This window comes from Pelmatolapia mariae, linkage group LG7, assembly GCF_036321145.2.
Source record: "Pelmatolapia mariae isolate MD_Pm_ZW linkage group LG7, Pm_UMD_F_2, whole genome shotgun sequence".
NCBI classification, from domain to species: domain Eukaryota; kingdom Metazoa; phylum Chordata; class Actinopteri; order Cichliformes; family Cichlidae; genus Pelmatolapia; species Pelmatolapia mariae.
The window spans coordinates 51,492,660-51,508,822 of NC_086233.1; the positions used below are offsets into that span (position 1 = coordinate 51,492,660).

General features: G+C 40.4%; 4 protein-coding genes and 4 non-coding genes across 11 annotated transcripts in view; 6 read left to right on the forward strand and 2 right to left on the reverse strand.

Annotated features, from left to right (window-relative positions):
• Positions 1 to 16,163, reverse strand: part of LOC134631351 (mothers against decapentaplegic homolog 3-like) — a 284,592-nt gene that overhangs the window by 124,124 nt on the left and 144,305 nt on the right. The window lies entirely within an intron of this gene.
• On the forward strand, positions 268 to 4,945 carry lctlb (lactase-like b). Of its 2 annotated transcripts, XM_063479588.1 has the most exons (15): positions 268 to 317; positions 1,016 to 1,202; positions 1,320 to 1,480; positions 1,573 to 1,660; positions 1,751 to 1,860; positions 1,949 to 2,077; positions 2,180 to 2,275; positions 2,372 to 2,426; positions 2,536 to 2,697; positions 2,780 to 3,057; positions 3,135 to 3,261; positions 3,372 to 3,571; positions 3,697 to 3,760; positions 4,612 to 4,656; positions 4,829 to 4,945. In XM_063479588.1, exons 2-15 carry the CDS (start codon positions 1,076 to 1,078, stop codon positions 4,942 to 4,944), a joined length of 1,758 nt encoding a protein of 585 aa, XP_063335658.1. In that variant the 5' UTR covers positions 268 to 317; positions 1,016 to 1,075; the 3' UTR covers position 4,945. The 2 variants fall into 2 exon arrangements, with proteins under 2 accessions (XP_063335658.1, XP_065327432.1); XM_065471360.1 differs by lacking the exons at positions 268 to 317; positions 1,016 to 1,202; positions 1,320 to 1,480; ... (1 more) ...; positions 1,751 to 1,860; positions 4,612 to 4,656 and having other exon boundaries at positions 1,978 to 2,077.
• zwilch (zwilch kinetochore protein) lies at positions 5,002 to 12,074 on the reverse strand. 2 transcript variants are annotated; one of them, XM_063479584.1, is made up of 18 exons: positions 11,934 to 12,074; positions 11,802 to 11,844; positions 11,624 to 11,716; positions 9,046 to 9,188; positions 8,743 to 8,933; positions 8,540 to 8,619; positions 8,304 to 8,459; positions 8,040 to 8,111; positions 7,861 to 7,954; positions 7,715 to 7,767; positions 7,523 to 7,628; positions 7,364 to 7,443; positions 7,084 to 7,240; positions 6,958 to 6,986; positions 6,744 to 6,880; positions 6,527 to 6,622; positions 5,591 to 5,706; positions 5,002 to 5,503 (listed from the first exon to the last, which is right to left on the reverse strand). In XM_063479584.1, exons 1-18 carry the CDS (start codon positions 12,029 to 12,031, stop codon positions 5,415 to 5,417), a joined length of 1,833 nt encoding a protein of 610 aa, XP_063335654.1. In that variant the 5' UTR covers positions 12,032 to 12,074; the 3' UTR covers positions 5,002 to 5,414. The 2 variants fall into 2 exon arrangements, with proteins under 2 accessions (XP_063335654.1, XP_063335655.1); XM_063479585.1 differs by having other exon boundaries at positions 5,003 to 5,503; positions 7,523 to 7,625.
• rpl4 (ribosomal protein L4) lies at positions 12,513 to 16,146 on the forward strand. Its single transcript, XM_063479574.1, has 10 exons — positions 12,513 to 12,600; positions 13,255 to 13,426; positions 13,515 to 13,621; positions 13,865 to 14,003; positions 14,295 to 14,419; positions 14,565 to 14,694; positions 15,171 to 15,327; positions 15,544 to 15,627; positions 15,815 to 15,935; positions 16,025 to 16,146. Exons 1-10 carry the CDS (start codon positions 12,598 to 12,600, stop codon positions 16,094 to 16,096), a joined length of 1,110 nt encoding a protein of 369 aa, XP_063335644.1. The 5' UTR covers positions 12,513 to 12,597; the 3' UTR covers positions 16,097 to 16,146.
• Positions 13,707 to 13,805, forward strand: LOC134632525 (small nucleolar RNA SNORD16). Its single transcript, XR_010094531.1, has one exon. It is a non-coding gene; the product is annotated as a small nucleolar RNA SNORD16 (small nucleolar RNA).
• On the forward strand, positions 14,110 to 14,208 carry LOC134632526 (small nucleolar RNA SNORD16). Its single transcript, XR_010094532.1, has one exon. It is a non-coding gene; the product is annotated as a small nucleolar RNA SNORD16 (small nucleolar RNA).
• On the forward strand, positions 15,395 to 15,465 carry LOC134632523 (small nucleolar RNA SNORD18). The gene has a single exon (XR_010094529.1). It is a non-coding gene; the product is annotated as a small nucleolar RNA SNORD18 (small nucleolar RNA).
• On the forward strand, positions 15,671 to 15,737 carry LOC134632524 (small nucleolar RNA SNORD18). Its single transcript, XR_010094530.1, has one exon. It is a non-coding gene; the product is annotated as a small nucleolar RNA SNORD18 (small nucleolar RNA).

Here is a 16,163-nt window from a genome sequence, read left to right on the forward strand (position 1 = left end):
AGATAATATCTGTGTTCACTTCGTGTCCTAACCTGACCCGGGCAAATGGGTAGTGCAGTGCAAACACTTTCCACGAGAAAACCATTCAGCATTTTCTAAACAGTTAAAACAATACAGTGAGCCTCACAATAAGGCCAGCTTTCATCCTGACAGCAGGGACAGCTCTGGAGAAGGGTGGTGCTACAACAGGGAATGTATAATAGAGATTGCACAAATAACAGCTGTCTACAGGGTCTGCTAGTCCAGGAGAGAGCTGCCATTCACCCCAAAGTCACTGCGCAGACCTGCTGCAAATGCCTTGTTCGTAAGGTTAACAGGTAACAAATGGGGAAAAATACTGCAAGGATAATATTTTTTTTAAAGAAAGGGGGGGGCAGGGGACAGCAGAGATGTGAACATAGGCAGAAGTGTGTAGAATTAGTATGCAGGCACATTACATTTTTAGGCTGTATTTATGCTTTGCCATATTTCTGTTTTCAATTTTTCATGCTAACAGTGCAGTATCTTCTGTTTTGCTATGATGCTCTTGAACACCTGGAAATTATTTGCAAAGATAACTGGGTTTACTTTTGAGTTAAATTTGCAAACAAAAGAAATAGCAGCGATTGTAAGGTCCTCTTACATTTGCCTGTTTGTGTGGAAAAGTTCATCCATTGTTGTGTGATTGTGCACTGTAAATATATCAACCTCTCCAACATTAGCTTTGCTTACAGAGGTGAAACCGTAGTTTGTATGGGATCTGTCTGCCTCAGCAAGATGAGCTCACACACCATTGAGTCTGAAAAGCTCCATTTGGCTTTGCATTATGGACGTGGGACCCCCCACAGTCCATCACATTGGATGCTTCCAGACAACTTGGTGATAGTTTATTGTTATTATACCAATTTTACACAGGTTTTATTAGAAAGGTTTGCAAGCATGTGTGAATTTTGGCTTGAATATGACATGTTTACTCCAGACCACGCTTCTTTTTGTCATTAAGCGTGGGTGCTGAATGCTTCTCATCTGTATTTAGGTGGTAGTGAGCGACTGAAGCAGAGTGAGACGCGAACTGTGCTGCAGGCTCAGGAGTACCATGCTGCCCCGCTGTGCAGTCGGTGTGTGCCATGTGCTTATGTTGGTGCTGTGTGTGTCTGCGGCTGAGGACTTCGACTGGACAAAGAACCACCACGGCTCCTTCTATTATGGCACTTTTCCAGCTGGTACACACAGTTCGTTTTGTTCAGTGGGGTTACATTTTATTAATTTTGTATTTAGTGCCATTAGACCACCTAAACTGTGATTGTGTAACCTAGATCTGCTAACGTTTTGTTTTTCAGGATTTTCGTGGGGTGCCGGAGGTTCAGCCTATCAAACAGAAGGAGCCTGGGACAAAGATGGAAAAGGACTGAGCATCTGGGACGTGTTCAGTCATAAGAAAGGCAAGATCCAACAAAATGACACTGGGGATTTCTCCTGTGAGGGCTACTACAAAGTCAAGGTAGGGCGATCAGGTGTGGTGTGTCTGAGGTGTAAGGAGAGGAGGGTTTGTAGTTAGGACACCAAGTAATCCAGTGTATGCATTTTGTGCAGGATGATATTTCTCTGATGAAGGAGCTGAGGCTTAACCACTATCGTTTCTCCATCTCATGGCCTCGACTGCTTCCCACTGGCATAAAATGTAGGTAACTGATGTTAAGCCTTTTGATGAAATAAACTGGCAGAATGTGGTTTTATTTAAAAGTAATCCATGCTAAAACACTCTTTCCAGCTGACCATGTAAATGAAAAGGGAATACAGTACTACGATCACCTGATCAACCACCTACTGGAGAACAAAATCACTCCGATCGTTACTTTGTATCACTGGGATCTTCCACAGGTTTGTAAGCAAAATACAGAGAACCCTCAACTTTGTTCTTAATAACTTTTTAAACAATATGTTTCTTTTTGTTTGTTTGTTTTTATAGGTCTTGCAAGAGAAATATGGTGGATGGCAAAATATAAGCATGGTCAATTATTTCAATGAATTTGCTAACCTGTGCTTTGAGAGATTTGGCGACCGAGTCAAGTACTGGATCACTTTCAACAATCCATGGGTACATTTACAAGAAATATTTATACAACAAATGCATGCACAAGTTTAACTCACGTCAGCATTAAAAGTATTGTATTTATGCACATTTATGCACATGTACCAGTCTGTAGCTGTTGAAGGTTATGAGACGGGGGAACACGCTCCTGGACTGAGGCTGAGGGGAACGGGAGCATACAGAGCTGCACATCATATCATTAAGGTATAAGACGTCGCTTTTATTCAATTAAAGTATAAAAACTACACAGTAATTAATAAAGACTTTAAAGTAAAATGTGAAAAAATACTTTTTTCATAGGCACATGCTAAAGTTTGGCACACGTATGACACACAGTGGAGGGGGAAGCAAAAAGGTAAAGAAAATGAAAGTTGGGAAATTGAGCGTGCAGTGACTTCATTCAGCGTTTACCACTAAAAAGATTACATTTTCTAAGTGCTGAGAGCTCCTGTTTAAATCCGTAGGTCTGGTTGGCATCTCTCTGTCGGGGGAATGGGGAGAACCGGTGGATATCAGCAACCAGAAAGACATTGAAGCAGCTGAGAGATATGTCCAGTTCCACCTGGGATGGTTTGCCACACCGATCTTTCATGGCGACTACCCTCAAGTGATGAAAGACTTCATAGGTATGTTAAACTGTAAATGCTCCTAAATTAGTGTTATTTATATAACAGGAATTAAATAATTGCTATTTGTGGCAATGTGCAGGAAGAAAGAGTGTCCAGCAGGGCCTTGGGACGTCTCGACTGCCCACATTTTCCCCTCAAGAGAAGAGCTACATAAAGGGGACCTGTGACTTCCTTGGCATTGGTCATTTCACCACCCGCTACATCACCCAAAAAAACAACCCATCGGGCCGTAGCAGCAGCAACTACTTTAGTGACCGTGACCTGGCTGAGCTGGTTGACCCAAGATGGCCTGACCCTGGTTCAGAGTGGCTCTATGCCGTGCCCTGGGGTTTTAGACGTCTGCTCAATTTTGTCAAGGTTACTCATTGATATTTGTGCTACATACTCTTTATTTAAAAAAAAAAAAACCTCATATTGATTTCATCCTCATCTAGACTCAGTATGGGAACCCAATGATTTATGTGACTGAGAATGGAGTCTCTGAGAAGATGTTATGCACAGAGCTTTGTGATGAATGGAGGATACAGTACTATAAAGACTACATCAATGAGATGCTTAAAGGTGAATGAGCTCACATGCATTGAACAAAAAATGCAAAAATGTGCCCACTGTATTAAATTCAAAGTACTTTTTTTGTATTTATCAAGCTCTTTGATCTCTTTGTCACCCAGCTATCAAAGACGGAGTCAATGTAAAGGGCTACACTGCATGGTCGCTGCTGGACAAATTTGAGTGGGATGAAGGTTTCTCTGAGAGATTTGGCTTGTACTATGTGGACTTCAGGAACAAAAACAAGCCTCGCTATCCCAAAGCTTCTGTTCAGTTTTACAAACGCATTATCAGCTCCAATGGATTTCCCAATCAAAGAGAGGTGAGCAGAAAGGACTACAAAGCCCTGCCAGTCTGAGGGTTTTTCATTACATGGTTTATTCTGTACTGTGCCCCAAAATGCAACAAGTCTCTGATTATATCTGACTGTCTTGTGAACCTCCACAGGTTGAAAACTGGAGACGAAAGGCGGTTGAGACGTGCTCTTCCAGCAATCAGCTTCTAGCTGCAGGTCAGTTCGTCTGTAACATCATTGATCATGTTCCTCACTATATAGGGTTGAACAACTAGCAGGGGTAAACAAATAAAGATTCTTGCCAAAAATATGGAAAAAAACAGCAAACAAACAAAAAAATGTCCTAAAATTTGAACACTATAACAACAATGAAAATAATAAATGTTTCTTTTCTTCAGCCATCTCAGAACATGCACGGACAAATAGTTTTAAGAAGAATAGTGGAAATTTAAAAAATTGATTAGTAGAATCTGTTACAGGCGATCTGAGATATCTTCTTTGTTTGCCCCTCCAGCTAGAAGAAAATCCCAGGAACATGCAGAAATGCCAAAGGTTTGGCCAGTGCATGATGAAGTTTAGAACTTGAGGGTACATGCTTCCTATTTCTAACAATGTGATTTCTTTTTTCTCTTTTGTCGCTTTGCAGTTGTGTGTTTACAATTCTGACTAACAAGCTCCTGCGGTTTAACACCTGCCATTAAACACAAGCTTTTGCTCCTTTTAAAAGAATTCAATTAGCTTTTTTAACAAAAACTCGCAAACAGGCATAAAGCAACGCGGTGCACTTCAGCCCACGGGGTATTTCACAGAGCAGAGATTAAAAATGTAACTGGCTAATGTAATACCACTAATAAAGTCAGTGATATATCTGAGCTGAAATCAAAACTTCAAACATAAGCCTCAGCTGCTTGCTGATGGCTTGTAATATTAAATCATTTTCAGAATACTGCTTTTAATAGTCATCTGGTAAAAACGCTGCTTTCTGAAATTCCCTTGTAGCTGCATGCAGTTCTCAAAGGGTTAAAGTGCCATTAATCAACTCTGAGTACTTTCTCTTCTTTTATTAGAGGAACAGCGGAGTACTGCTGCCAATATTCTAAGACTTATACATGGTAAGGAATCCCTATGCTCTCTATGAATTAGACCAAAATTGTGATTCCGGGACAAGTATTAACCCTTTGAGTGCTGTGCTTGAGCTTTCGCTTCACTGGGAGTGTTTGGACAATATAACGATGCCCATAAGTTTTTAATGAGTGTGTGTGTGTGTATGCATGTGCTTTGCAGACCCTTTGACCAGCCACATGGAGATGGTGACCGAGATCGTTGTTCCCACTGTGTGCACACTCTCCATTTTGCTCAGTGCCATCTTCCTCATGTTCCTGCTGCGGAGGCGTAACTAGGAAGGCTTTCGTGTTTATACATCACAAACATCGGCACACACACGCATATGCACACATTTAAGATGTAAGTGCATCACTTCTTTATTGGATCACGTGTGAATATAAATACATCATTTGAGCTGAACTGAAAGAACTGGTGATTTTTATCGATTTGATGTGTGTAAAGCGTTTTGCTCTAAAATTACTGGTTTAGCGTAGAAGGAAAAAGGAGTCAGAGTTTCTAATTAAACTACTGCTGTGGGATACTGGTAATGCAAACAGACCAGGTGGTCTACTGATCTACTTTCATTTGGATACAGCTAAGTTGTTTGGCAGAATATTTCATGTCTTTCCTTGAGCAGCAAAATGTGAAAATAAAGATGTGACTGGAAAAAACATATACACACAAAAAACATATACACACAAAAAACATATACACACACAAAGGACTGAAATTTGCTATTGAGGGGTTAGTAGCATGTTTTATAAATTCATGCAAAGTTGACAAGGCTGCAGTACGCCATAGTGGAGAAGAAAGCAGGATCCTCACTGTCCCCATTCACGGTTTCATTTGGATAGTCTAAAAACAAAAGAATAGTTAAAGAAGAATATTTTTATCGGTACTTTTCTGGGGTAGTCACTTATATATTCAGTAAATAAAAATCACCTGTTTCAAAGATGACATGATCAACCAGTGGTCTGTCACTAAGATGTAAGGAGGTCCTGACCTCACGAGGACCATGACCACTGGACACCTCAACCCCCCACAGTATTGGGTGCTCCCTGTAGAGCACAAAGATGAGCACTGAAAAACTCAATTCTGTGTAAAAAAAAAAGAAAGAAAAAAAAGCCTAACATCTACCAATATATCCTTTGACTTTCAATAAATGTTTTATGTGGTTTCTCGCAAGCCGTTGAGATCTCTGTGTTTTCAACACTCCACATAATAGACTGCCAGAATTCTGCGGGCGTCACATTCAGGTCGACTTTTATGTGCCGTTCAGTCGAGATTGGACTGTGGTGAGGTTTACAGGCCTGACATTTTTGCTTGTTAAGTGTTTTTTCCCCCGCCTTCGTCAGGTCCTTCCTGCATGTAAAGGTTTGCAATACTACACTGACTTTTGAACTAACATGCCAACCGTGTCTCATTCAATTTTAAGTGCCTTGGAAATCTTCAGTTCAGTCGTTGTCTTTTGGCACAAAGGAATAATTGGCTCTCTTGGCGTTTGTGACAGCTCCTTCAAATCTGTCATGTTTGCACCTCAGCTTGAGGTGAGAGATTTAGATCGATAATATAACTGAAGCATGTTTAGTGTCATCACTGAGTTGCCAAAAGATTGATTGCACTTTGCAGTCTGCTAGCATTATATAATTTTAGATGATTAAAAACCCCAACAACAAAGAGGGATTAAAGAACTCGTGAAATCTACAATAAATACCCCACAATACCAAATAATTGTTGTGTATTTTCATTATCAATATGATTATGTCCACTATAAAAATGTCATATTCACAAATAATAGGGTCAAATATCCCAGTTTCACTTTCATTTTTGTCTTTGGTCAGAATAAAGCAGGCAGTAAAAAAGGCTTGCATTACTTACTTTTGGTAGAAATGACTGATCAGGGCAGGTTTGATTTGGAGTTTGAACTCGTGCTCTTCATCATAAGGTGACGTTCTGTAGTGCTGCAAACACGATCTATGTGACAGGAAAGGGGAAAACAGGAGAGGGAATTGTTTATTTAAATGCCAGTTTAAAAGAAGAAATACTTCTGCACAGTCACAAATCACTGGGGTGGAAAAAAAGTCAAAAGATTTACTGCGTGAGAAGAAAGAGACGATCGTAGGGCAAACCAAGGAATGTGCTGCAGGTCACAATTATTTCCAGCAGATGGTGCAGTTTCCTGAGTCGGATCACTTGTTCCTGCAGATCAACCTCTGTGCTGAGGTAAAAACACTGTGGAAGAAATTACTCAGAGTCAGTACTATGCTGACAGACACTTAAAAAGAACTGAGAAACAGTGTAAAGCTTACCAAGTGGTTTAAAGTCGTCAGTTCTTCACCTAAGAAAAAGACACAAATTGCAAATGGCCTATCATCCAGAGAGCATAACACAAACACAGAGTCAAAGAAAGCTCCAGAGGAATAAGTAAAAGTTACCAATCAGGTAGTTAATATAGTCTTTTCTCATCTTATCCAGACCCATCTCCAGCAGCATGTTGACAGGCGTGACACCTGTAAGAGACACATGTTCGATTTGCTGCTGGTACGACTGCAGAATGAGCTTGCTGAGGGAACTGCTGCTGTCTCTGTGAATCTGGATGATGTGAAACAAAACAAACAAAAATAAATTAATCAATGAATTAATAAAATAACAACTGCAACATCCAAACTCATCTAACTCCAAGTTTTCAAAAGCGGAAATGTTTTATGTTTTTACCCAGGGTTTGATGTCACCGTATCTTAGAGCGTCAATGACCAACTTCAAGCAGTCTCCAATGTCCTGATATGAAGTCACACCTGCAATACAAAGTTTTTTCTATTTTTTTGTAAAATGCTAAAATCCATCCCAGTTTCCTGAAAAGAGGGCCTAACTCACTTTTTCTCATCCGAACCCAAAGCTGCTCCACAAAATCCAAATCTCCTCTTTCCAAGAACGAGTTGAAAATGGGAGTTTCTGTCTCAGACTTCAGCTTCGAGGTCTTCTGAAAAAGATGGAGAGGAAAAAACCCCAAGACTCTAGCAGATATATTGTGAAATTAATGTTTTAGTGAAAATGGCTCCATCCTACCTCGGGCGTTCTTGCAGCCTGATCCTGCAGTGTTTTTGCAGTGTTCTGTAGCTCTGAAAGAAGAATTAAAAATAAAAAAAATAATCATAAGTAGCAGGTAGCCTTACATCAGATTTACAATGTATTGATTCAGCAGTGCTTCATGCCTTCTAGGTAAGCCTTGGTCAGATTTACAGGCGATGTGCTTTCCAGCGGTTCCATCCAGTCAGTCTCACCAGTTCTCAAACCATCAGCGAGAGTCTGAAATAACAGGATTCAGATATATTTAGTTATTTATGTGGATGCTGGTAGTTGCTGTCATTTTAGATTACAGTGGGAGACAAACCTGTAGAAACTCCAGCTCCCTATACATCTCAAACATGGGACTTCTCATGTCTCCACTGGCAATTTTGATATTCTGCATCAAAAAAGATAAACACATTAAAAAATCAGTGTGTGTAGAACTGTTCAGCTTCATCTGCTGGTACTACTTCCAGATACATGTTTTCCTTTTCTATTCATAATAGAATATTAATTAAATAGAAATATAAAAATTAAGCTTTTTAAGGGAAAGAAGGGATTATTATAAGAGGTCATTATTGCTGCTCACTAATGTTGCTGTAGAGGACAGGGGTGGGGTCTCAAGAATACGCTCCACATGGCTCCATTTGAAATCCACAGTCACGCTGCTCTGAGACTCAATGGTGGTGTTTTCAACAACAGTGGAACCAAACAGGCTGAACCTGGCACTGCCTTTAATCCCCACCTAGAAGTATTGATCAGTGTAAGAACACAGGCATTCGTTCATACAGACAGACTTGCAAAAGAGGATGAAAACTGAAATACCGAGGATGGATGATGCCGTTTCTTATGCTCTTGCTTCAGTTCTTCTAAGGTTGTGAGGGATTGTTTGTCTGCAGTTGAACCTAAAAACATTAACATCAGGAAAATAAAAATGAGTGATACAAATACATAAAAATCATCAGTAAATGCACTGATAATATTTAAAAATCGGTTATTCAAAGAGGAGTGATGTTTCTAAGCAATACCTTTGGAAGTGATGGAGTACAGTTTGACACCAGTAACTTTAGTGCCCACGCAGACTGTTTCAGCCCCAAACCAGGTCGTTCCAGCACGATCAGACATGTCGCATCGCACCCACAGAGGGTATAAAGGAAGGTTCGTGTCCTTAGCTGACATGCTGGCATTTTGAGATAATGTATACCAAGAGAGAAACTGTCTGTAAAAAGAAGAAAAAAAAAACTTTGTCAGATGTGGTTGATTAAATATGCACATCTTACCAGCGCATATTTCTTTTGCAATTAAATTTTAAACGTCTTAGCACTAATCACCTTGCTTTCATGACTGAAAGTGGCTGCGGTCCCATTTCAGTTTGAAGTACGTGGGCACTGTCGTTAGCATCATCAGCATCGCCATCAGAAAGGTTTGAAGCCTCGGTCATTTGTTCGTTGCCTGGATCGCTTATTTTTGAAACCTTAGTGAAATCAGAGTACAATTCAATGGTGAGCGACGAGGAGGTTAGGACTGGTTAGTCATCTAAGCATACATTCAGTGTTTTAATATTCCTACAATTGGGAATTTTGGAAACACTACTGGCCCAGTTTCAGCTTGAAAACTCCGGAACTCAGGTTTTATTCTGGACGGAAAGACTTTTTGAGATCATGGAGTGAATGTGTGTCTGCATCCTTTTTTCCAAAAGTCTCTGCCTATCTAGACTACAACGCAGTCCTGAACCTTTAACAGTGAAGCAAGCTCTACATGCCCAGTTATCTTTCCATTATCTAAGGGCAGCATTGACAGCATCTGACCAATTAGAAACATTGATAAGTCTACTGTCAACAGAGTGAGTAAATTTTACAAAGGAAAACAAAACAAGGAACGCTGGTAAAAAAAGAAGAAGAAGGAAACTATGTACGTTAAGAGACTTCTCAGTATCAGTGCTCTATCATTAAGACAAGGGAGAATCTGGTGGACACATCCATTCATTTTCTACTGCTTATCTGGGATTTGGTCACCGGGGCAGAAGTCTCACCAGAGAAGCCAAGAGTTCCCTTACACTGGCCACCTCTTCCAAGTCATCCAGGGGTGACACCGAGTTGTTCCCAAGCCATCTGAGAGATATAATCTCTAGGTCTGTCCTGGGGGCTCTTCTCAATAGGACATGCCTAAAATACTTCAGCTAGGAGCCATCGAGAAGGTATCCTAGTCAGATGCCTGAACCACCTCAACTGGCTCAGTTCGATGTGGAGGAGCAGCCGCTGCACTTTGGGCCCCTCTTGATTGACTGAGCTCTTCACTCCACCTTTAAGGAAGAGGCCAGCCACCCTTCATATGAAATTAATTTCTGCCATTTGTATAAGAAACCTCATTCTTTTGGTCTCTAAATGTGGTGGATTACAATTGTTATTTCATGAAATGAATTTTTCGATGGTTGTAAGAGATTCTTTTTAGCTGCAGCCCATGTGGTGTTTAACAGTCTGAGAGTAGGATTACATAAAAAACAGAATTCAAATGTAACAAATACAAAGAGGTGCCCAGTTTTGGAATCATATATTAATCCTTACTGAACAATAATTTTCTTTTTAAACTGGTTGCAGCAAACAAGGGAACAAAATAAATAAAATCAAGAAGTAAGGTTTTGCCTATGAATACATATTTCTGTCTGATGCTCATCAGGAAAAGACAAATACTTTAGACACTATTAAAATTTTTTAAATAACTTCTACTATCCACACACAAAGGTCCAAGGGAACTTGCAGGAATCCTGACACTTTTTTTCCAGAAAGCTGATTAGGACGGGGCAGCTGTGGCTCAGGAGGTACAGTAGGTTGTCAACTATTTAGAAGGTCGGTAGTTCCTGGTTTCTCCAACTATTGAACCTCGAGCTGCCCCCATTCATCTCTGTAACTCTGTAACATGTAACTTCTGTCGGTGCTGTACTACTGGAAACTGAATTTCCTGAAAGAACCCACATGAGGGATTAATAAAGTTTCATCTAATCAAATCTGATCGAATCTAAGAATGTCAGACAAGGCACTTTTATGAATGTGTGCGTGATTGGGTGAATGAAACTTGTAGTACAAAGTGCGATGAACCCCTTAGTTAGAGCAGAAAAGTGTATATAAGGATCAGTCCATTTACCACTGGTCACTATGTGGTGATCTTTAATCTCAAACGTAATCTGCTCCAGGGAAAGTTACAGGATGTAGATAGGGACAGATCTTTTAGCAGAACAATCCTGTAAAGTCTGGCGAGACAAAACCAGTCTACGCTTTGTTCTTTAGAAAGGAGAGAAAAGGGTTAATGTAAGAAAATGGAAAGTAATAAGTTTAGACTGCAAGTAAAGGCAGTATTGTTCAACAGGAGGCAAGGTGTGGAGCGAGGGGCATCTTGAGATATGTGAGGTGAAGGTGTGGGGTGTTTACGTTTTCCCTGGAGAGTAATAAAGAAATTTCTATAAAAGAGTCCAATTAGTCTCACGCTTGTTTTCTGATAGAAATCACCATGAGGTCTGCAGGATACATTGCCATGGTAATGCATCCTGTAAAGACTCGAACCATCTTCCTCATGCCCTGAAGTTATATGAATAAGCACAAATTCTTTGCACTACAGGCCTTTGGAGATTTCAAATTAAAAGCAGGTCCACAGCTTTTACAAAAGGCCTAAAAGGCCTTGAGATGTATTAGTAGTTTGGATGCTAGAGATAAACAAAGTAAAATGTTTTACAACAAAAGTCAGAGCCAGTCAACAATTATTCCTGTATGTTGTGTCGCTATAAACACAACTAGGTAAAAATATTCCTAAAAGAGTAAAGTAAAAAAAAAAGTAGAATCTTACAAAGTAAATTTTTATTATTGGGTCTACATATTTTCGATATGGTAAATGAGTCCAAGGACTGACATTACTCACAGCTTTTTCACAGACGAAGATTGTCTGGCTCCCACAATACATATTCACCGCAGGGATTCTGTCTCCGTTCATCTTCACTATTTGCACCTCCTCCTGAAGCCCAAAAGATATCCACATTACTGTAACAGCGAAAGATGCATTGACTCACGACAGCTTACTTAAGGATGCATGAATTTACCTCATATACATATGGATCACTGCTTTCCGCATCCTGAAGAGATCTGGAATCAACACGACAGATTTAACGTTGTTTCACCCATCATTCTGAGGGTTAACTTTTTGTTAGAATCGCTATGCATCCAAAACTCACCGAAGAATCGTGAAAAACTCTTTAGCCCTGGATATAACCTTCGAGCACATCGCCAAATTATGGTCTGCGTATCCTGTTACAGAAGGAAGGATGTACATAAAACATACGAAAGTGGCTAAACGAGTTTAAAGTTAACAAATCCGTTGTTGATATTTTGACAGTCGCGCGCTCGAAAAGCAGAGGGTGACGACATGGGGTCATAGGTGAACACACACTTCCCTCATAATGAAATAAATAAAATAATGAGGTAGAAAATAGATTGAAAATGTACCAGAAATACGAATATACAAGGAATTTTTAATAAAATAAAAAAAATATTTGATTAAAAAAAACGAGGAAAGAAATGGTTTAATCTTTCCTGCGCCAACATGGAGTAAAGAAATAGTCCCATGTGGAAGAACGGTTTTAAAATTGCTTGGCTAAACATGCTAAGCACTGACAAATTAAACATGCTATATTATTTATGCTGTGTATTCTCTTTACTTTTCCTGTGCTTGTTTTATGAAGTTAAACAAAGGACTTGTCACGATGATGTTGATACCGGAAGTGGTGGTTTGAAGCGGAGGCATAAACCATGTAGGGTGAATCGCCAACTTCCTTTTTTACTGTGGCCGCCATACCGTGAGGAGCGTGGTTCCCGGCGAGCCGAAAATAACTACCGAAAATGGTGAGAATTTCCATGTTTTTCAGGGCTAACGTGAGATAATACACGCGTCTTCATGTTGTTGTTCGTGTTGAACAAGCAAGCGCGTGTTTTGTGAATTTGGAAATCATAGGTTCCGATGTAATATAGCAGCAAATTGAAACGCTCCCAGCTAGCAAAGCTAACACGAGGAGCCATTTTGAGTGAGCGGCTACAAGTTACACGTGTGGCTGTCCTTTCAGGGGTAGATCACTGAAGGCTGATCTTGTGTATGTTGATGGCATCTAAGGTTAGATTGTTATTTCTGTCATTTGAATCTATCTATACGCTATATACGGCTGTTATCATTTACAATTAGTGTTACGTTTAAACAAGCTGGCCAAGTCGTCTTAGCAGAAACGAGCTAAACTGAGGCTAACCGAGGCAGATTTCATGTTGGCTAAATGAAACCTTACTTTGATTGTGTCGGTTAAAGCAGGGATATTTTATTGATACTGCAATTACGTCAAGATTAATCTGCCTTTTAAATCTGAATTTTAAAGTTAGTATTTTTTTCCCCTGTCACATGCCAGGATGTCATAAAGACACATGCTACACAGGTTTACAGACTCTTGAATTGCCAACATAACTTTTTCTGACAGAATACATCTCTTTAACGATTGTTTATTTCTTTCTCAGGCTTGTGCCCGACCCCTCATCTCGGTGTATTCCGAGAAAGGAGAATCCTCAGGCAAAAATGTTGTCATGCCTGCAGTGTTCAAGGCCCCTATTCGCCCTGATGTGGTGAATTTTGTGCACACCAACATGCGCAAGAATAACCGCCAGCCTTATGCAGTCAGCGAACTGGCAGGTGAGTGCATAAATGTACTTGGCATATAGTAAACGTTTCTTTAAGGTGTTACGTACACAATATAGATTATGTGTTATGTGTGTTTTAGGCCACCAGACCAGTGCAGAGTCCTGGGGTACAGGAAGAGCTGTGGCCCGTATCCCTCGTGTGAGAGGTGGTGGTACTCACCGTTCTGGCCAGGGTGCTTTTGGAAACGTATCCTCTTGATGCAAGTTGTAAACTACAAGAGTTTTTCCCACCTTGTAATCTGTATACTGAGGCAAACTTAATTCTGTGGACTTGCTGTGATGGTGTAATTTGCGTCTGACTCTGTGACCAGTGACAGAATGCCTGCTGTCATATGCTGGCACAGATGGCTGATGAACATTGAGTCTGAGCAGGTATAAAATACTTATTTACTTAAGTTGTTTAAGTCAGTGGTCCTTGACTTTGGTCTAGATGTGTCGTGGTGGTCGTATGTTTGCCCCCACTAAAACCTGGCGCCGCTGGCACCGCAGGATCAATGTACCCCAGAAGCGCTATGCCATCTGCTCTGCCCTGGCCGCCTCTGCCATTCCTGCACTTGTGATGTCCAAAGGTAAGAGCCAAAAGATGTTTGAATGGGACATGAATTGGTAGAAACCAGCATGGAAATATATTTTGACCAAAAATGAACCCTTTTTGATTCAGCCTAACATTTGACTTGCCGTGATGGTGTAATTTGCGTCTGAGCCTGTGAACAGTGACGGTTGCCTGCCGTCTCTAAGCTGTCACAGAGTATTGATGTCCTTTAAATCTGAGCAAGTGTAGTTAATGCTGTAACTTTGATAGTCCTAGCAGTTTTCTCTGTCATTGTCTTTGACTGATTCTTAACAATCTTCCCTTTTAGGACACCGCATTGAGGAAATCCCTGAGGTCCCACTGGTGGTTGAAGACAAAGTTGAGGGCTACAAGAAGACCAAGGAGGCAGTGCTGCTGCTGAAGAAGCTCAAAGCCTGGAATGACATTAAGAAGGTACAGTAACCTCAAACTGGGAACACTGAGTTTCATCAGTAGTTTTCCCGAAGTCAAATCATGCTCTTTTTTTTCTTTCTTTTTTTTTGAGTTGGCACTGGGAGCAATTAATTATTAATAATGGAGTTTTCTTTGCTCTTCTCAGGTCTATGCCTCTCAGCGTATGCGTGCCGGTAAGGGTAAGATGAGGAATCGCAGACGTATCCAGCGCAGAGGGCCGTGCATTATCTACAACCAAGATGCTGGCTTAACCAAAGCCTTCAGAAATATCCCAGGTAAATGTCCCGGTTAAAATTTAGAATTTATTACAGTGTTAGAAAATGGATATTATGATTCTTATATTTAATTAAGGTATAGTTAAAATGGATGATTCTATTGGATGAAATGGAATAAAATGACCAAGATTCTACAACTAACACTTTGCTTTCAATTAAACTCTAATTGTTTTCTTCATTTATGCATGCGTAACTTCAAGTCTGCCTGAATACTGATGAGTTGTAATTGTAGTGTTTATAGAATAGAATAATCCTTTAATTGTCCCACAAGGGGAAATTTGGTTGTAACAGCAGCAAAAAGACACACATACAAACAAACAAACAGGACACAGAACAGAAACATACACAATTTTTCTTAAATATTTATAGCATAGTTAAGTCTTAAATAAGTCAATTGCCCTTTAAAACTCACTGTAGCTTCAAGATAATTGGTTCATCAACATGCAGATGTTTGATTATTGTGCTGCATTTTGCAGGCATCACTCTGCTGAACGTGAACAAACTGAACCTTTTGAGGCTCGCTCCCGGTGGTCACGTTGGACGGTTCTGCATCTGGACCGAGAGCGCTTTCCGCAAGCTGGATGAACTGTACGGCACATGGCGCAAGGCTGCCTCCCTGAAGGTTGACTACAAGTGAGTATTTGAGTATTTTGAGAGCATGCACTCTAAATGTACAAGTGCAGTGTATCATGCTGGTGTACAACAGTGATGAGCTTCCACTTCATGGTCCGTGTTTTTGAACTATGTGATATTTAACGAAGTTCTGAGTTTGAGCAACATAAAACTTATCATACGACTTTTTTGCCTTCATGCACAAGGGACTTTAATTCTTGACTCTTCTTCCTTCAGCCTGCCAATGCACAAGATGACCAACACAGATCTGACCAGGATTCTGAAGAGTGAGGAGATCCAGAAAGCACTTCGTGCACCCAAGTAAGCATTTTTCAGTGTAGTTTTTCCCCGAGGTCTTATTTATCAGCTATGATGATTTTCCACTTCAGGTCCGTGTTTCTGAACCCTGATTATATGGAAGTCCTGAGTGATGCAGAAAGGTTATCACTAAAGTTGTAGTTAAACAGAGGGCTCACATATTCAAGAGTGGATTGTATTGTCATTACAGCAAGAAGCTCAACCGCAGAATACTGAAGAAGAATCCTCTGAAGAATTTGAACATAATGCTCAAACTGAATCCTTACGCCAAGACAGCAAGACGTCATGCCATCCTCAAGCATGACCCTGCGGTAAGAGCCTGATCAGTTAAAGATGAAAGTAAAAATTATAGGTCTATTTGTTGATGGTAACTTTGAGCTCTTCTTTGTTCTCACCATAGATCAAGGCCAAGATGCTGAAACCCAAGAAGAGGCCTGGAAAGAAGGGTGCACCTGCCAAGCCCAAGGCATAAACCAATACATACAGACTGGAGTTCAGTGATGAATAAATCAGTTGTTTCAATTGCATGAGTCAGACCT

What these genes read in the sequence shown, in the direction of transcription:
- lctlb (XM_063479588.1), top strand. Translation starts at nt 1,076, where the DNA reads ATGCTGCCCCGCTGTGCAGTCGGTGTGTGCCATGTGCTTATGTTGGTG. An exon ending in GCTTCCCACTGGCATAAAAT is followed by an intron (nt 1,661 to 1,750) that starts GTAGGTAACTGA and finishes CACTCTTTCCAG; the next exon opens with CTGACCATGTAAATGAAAAG. An exon ending in TATTCTAAGACTTATACATG is followed by an intron (nt 4,657 to 4,828) that starts GTAAGGAATCCC and finishes TGTGCTTTGCAG; the next exon opens with ACCCTTTGACCAGCCACATG.
- zwilch (XM_063479584.1), bottom strand. Translation starts at nt 12,031, where the DNA reads ATGTACATCCTTCCTTCTGTAACAGGATACGCAGACCATAATTTGGCG. An exon ending in GTGATCCATATGTATATGAG is followed by an intron (nt 11,717 to 11,801) that starts GTAAATTCATGC and finishes TTTGGGCTTCAG; the next exon opens with GAGGAGGTGCAAATAGTGAA. An exon ending in GGGAGCTGGAGTTTCTACAG is followed by an intron (nt 7,955 to 8,039) that starts GTTTGTCTCCCA and finishes CTGTTATTTCAG; the next exon opens with ACTCTCGCTGATGGTTTGAG.
- rpl4 (XM_063479574.1), top strand. An exon ending in TGCAGTCAGCGAACTGGCAG is followed by an intron (nt 13,427 to 13,514) that starts GTGAGTGCATAA and finishes TGTGTGTTTTAG; the next exon opens with GCCACCAGACCAGTGCAGAG. An exon ending in AGCCTTCAGAAATATCCCAG is followed by an intron (nt 14,695 to 15,170) that starts GTAAATGTCCCG and finishes TGCATTTTGCAG; the next exon opens with GCATCACTCTGCTGAACGTG.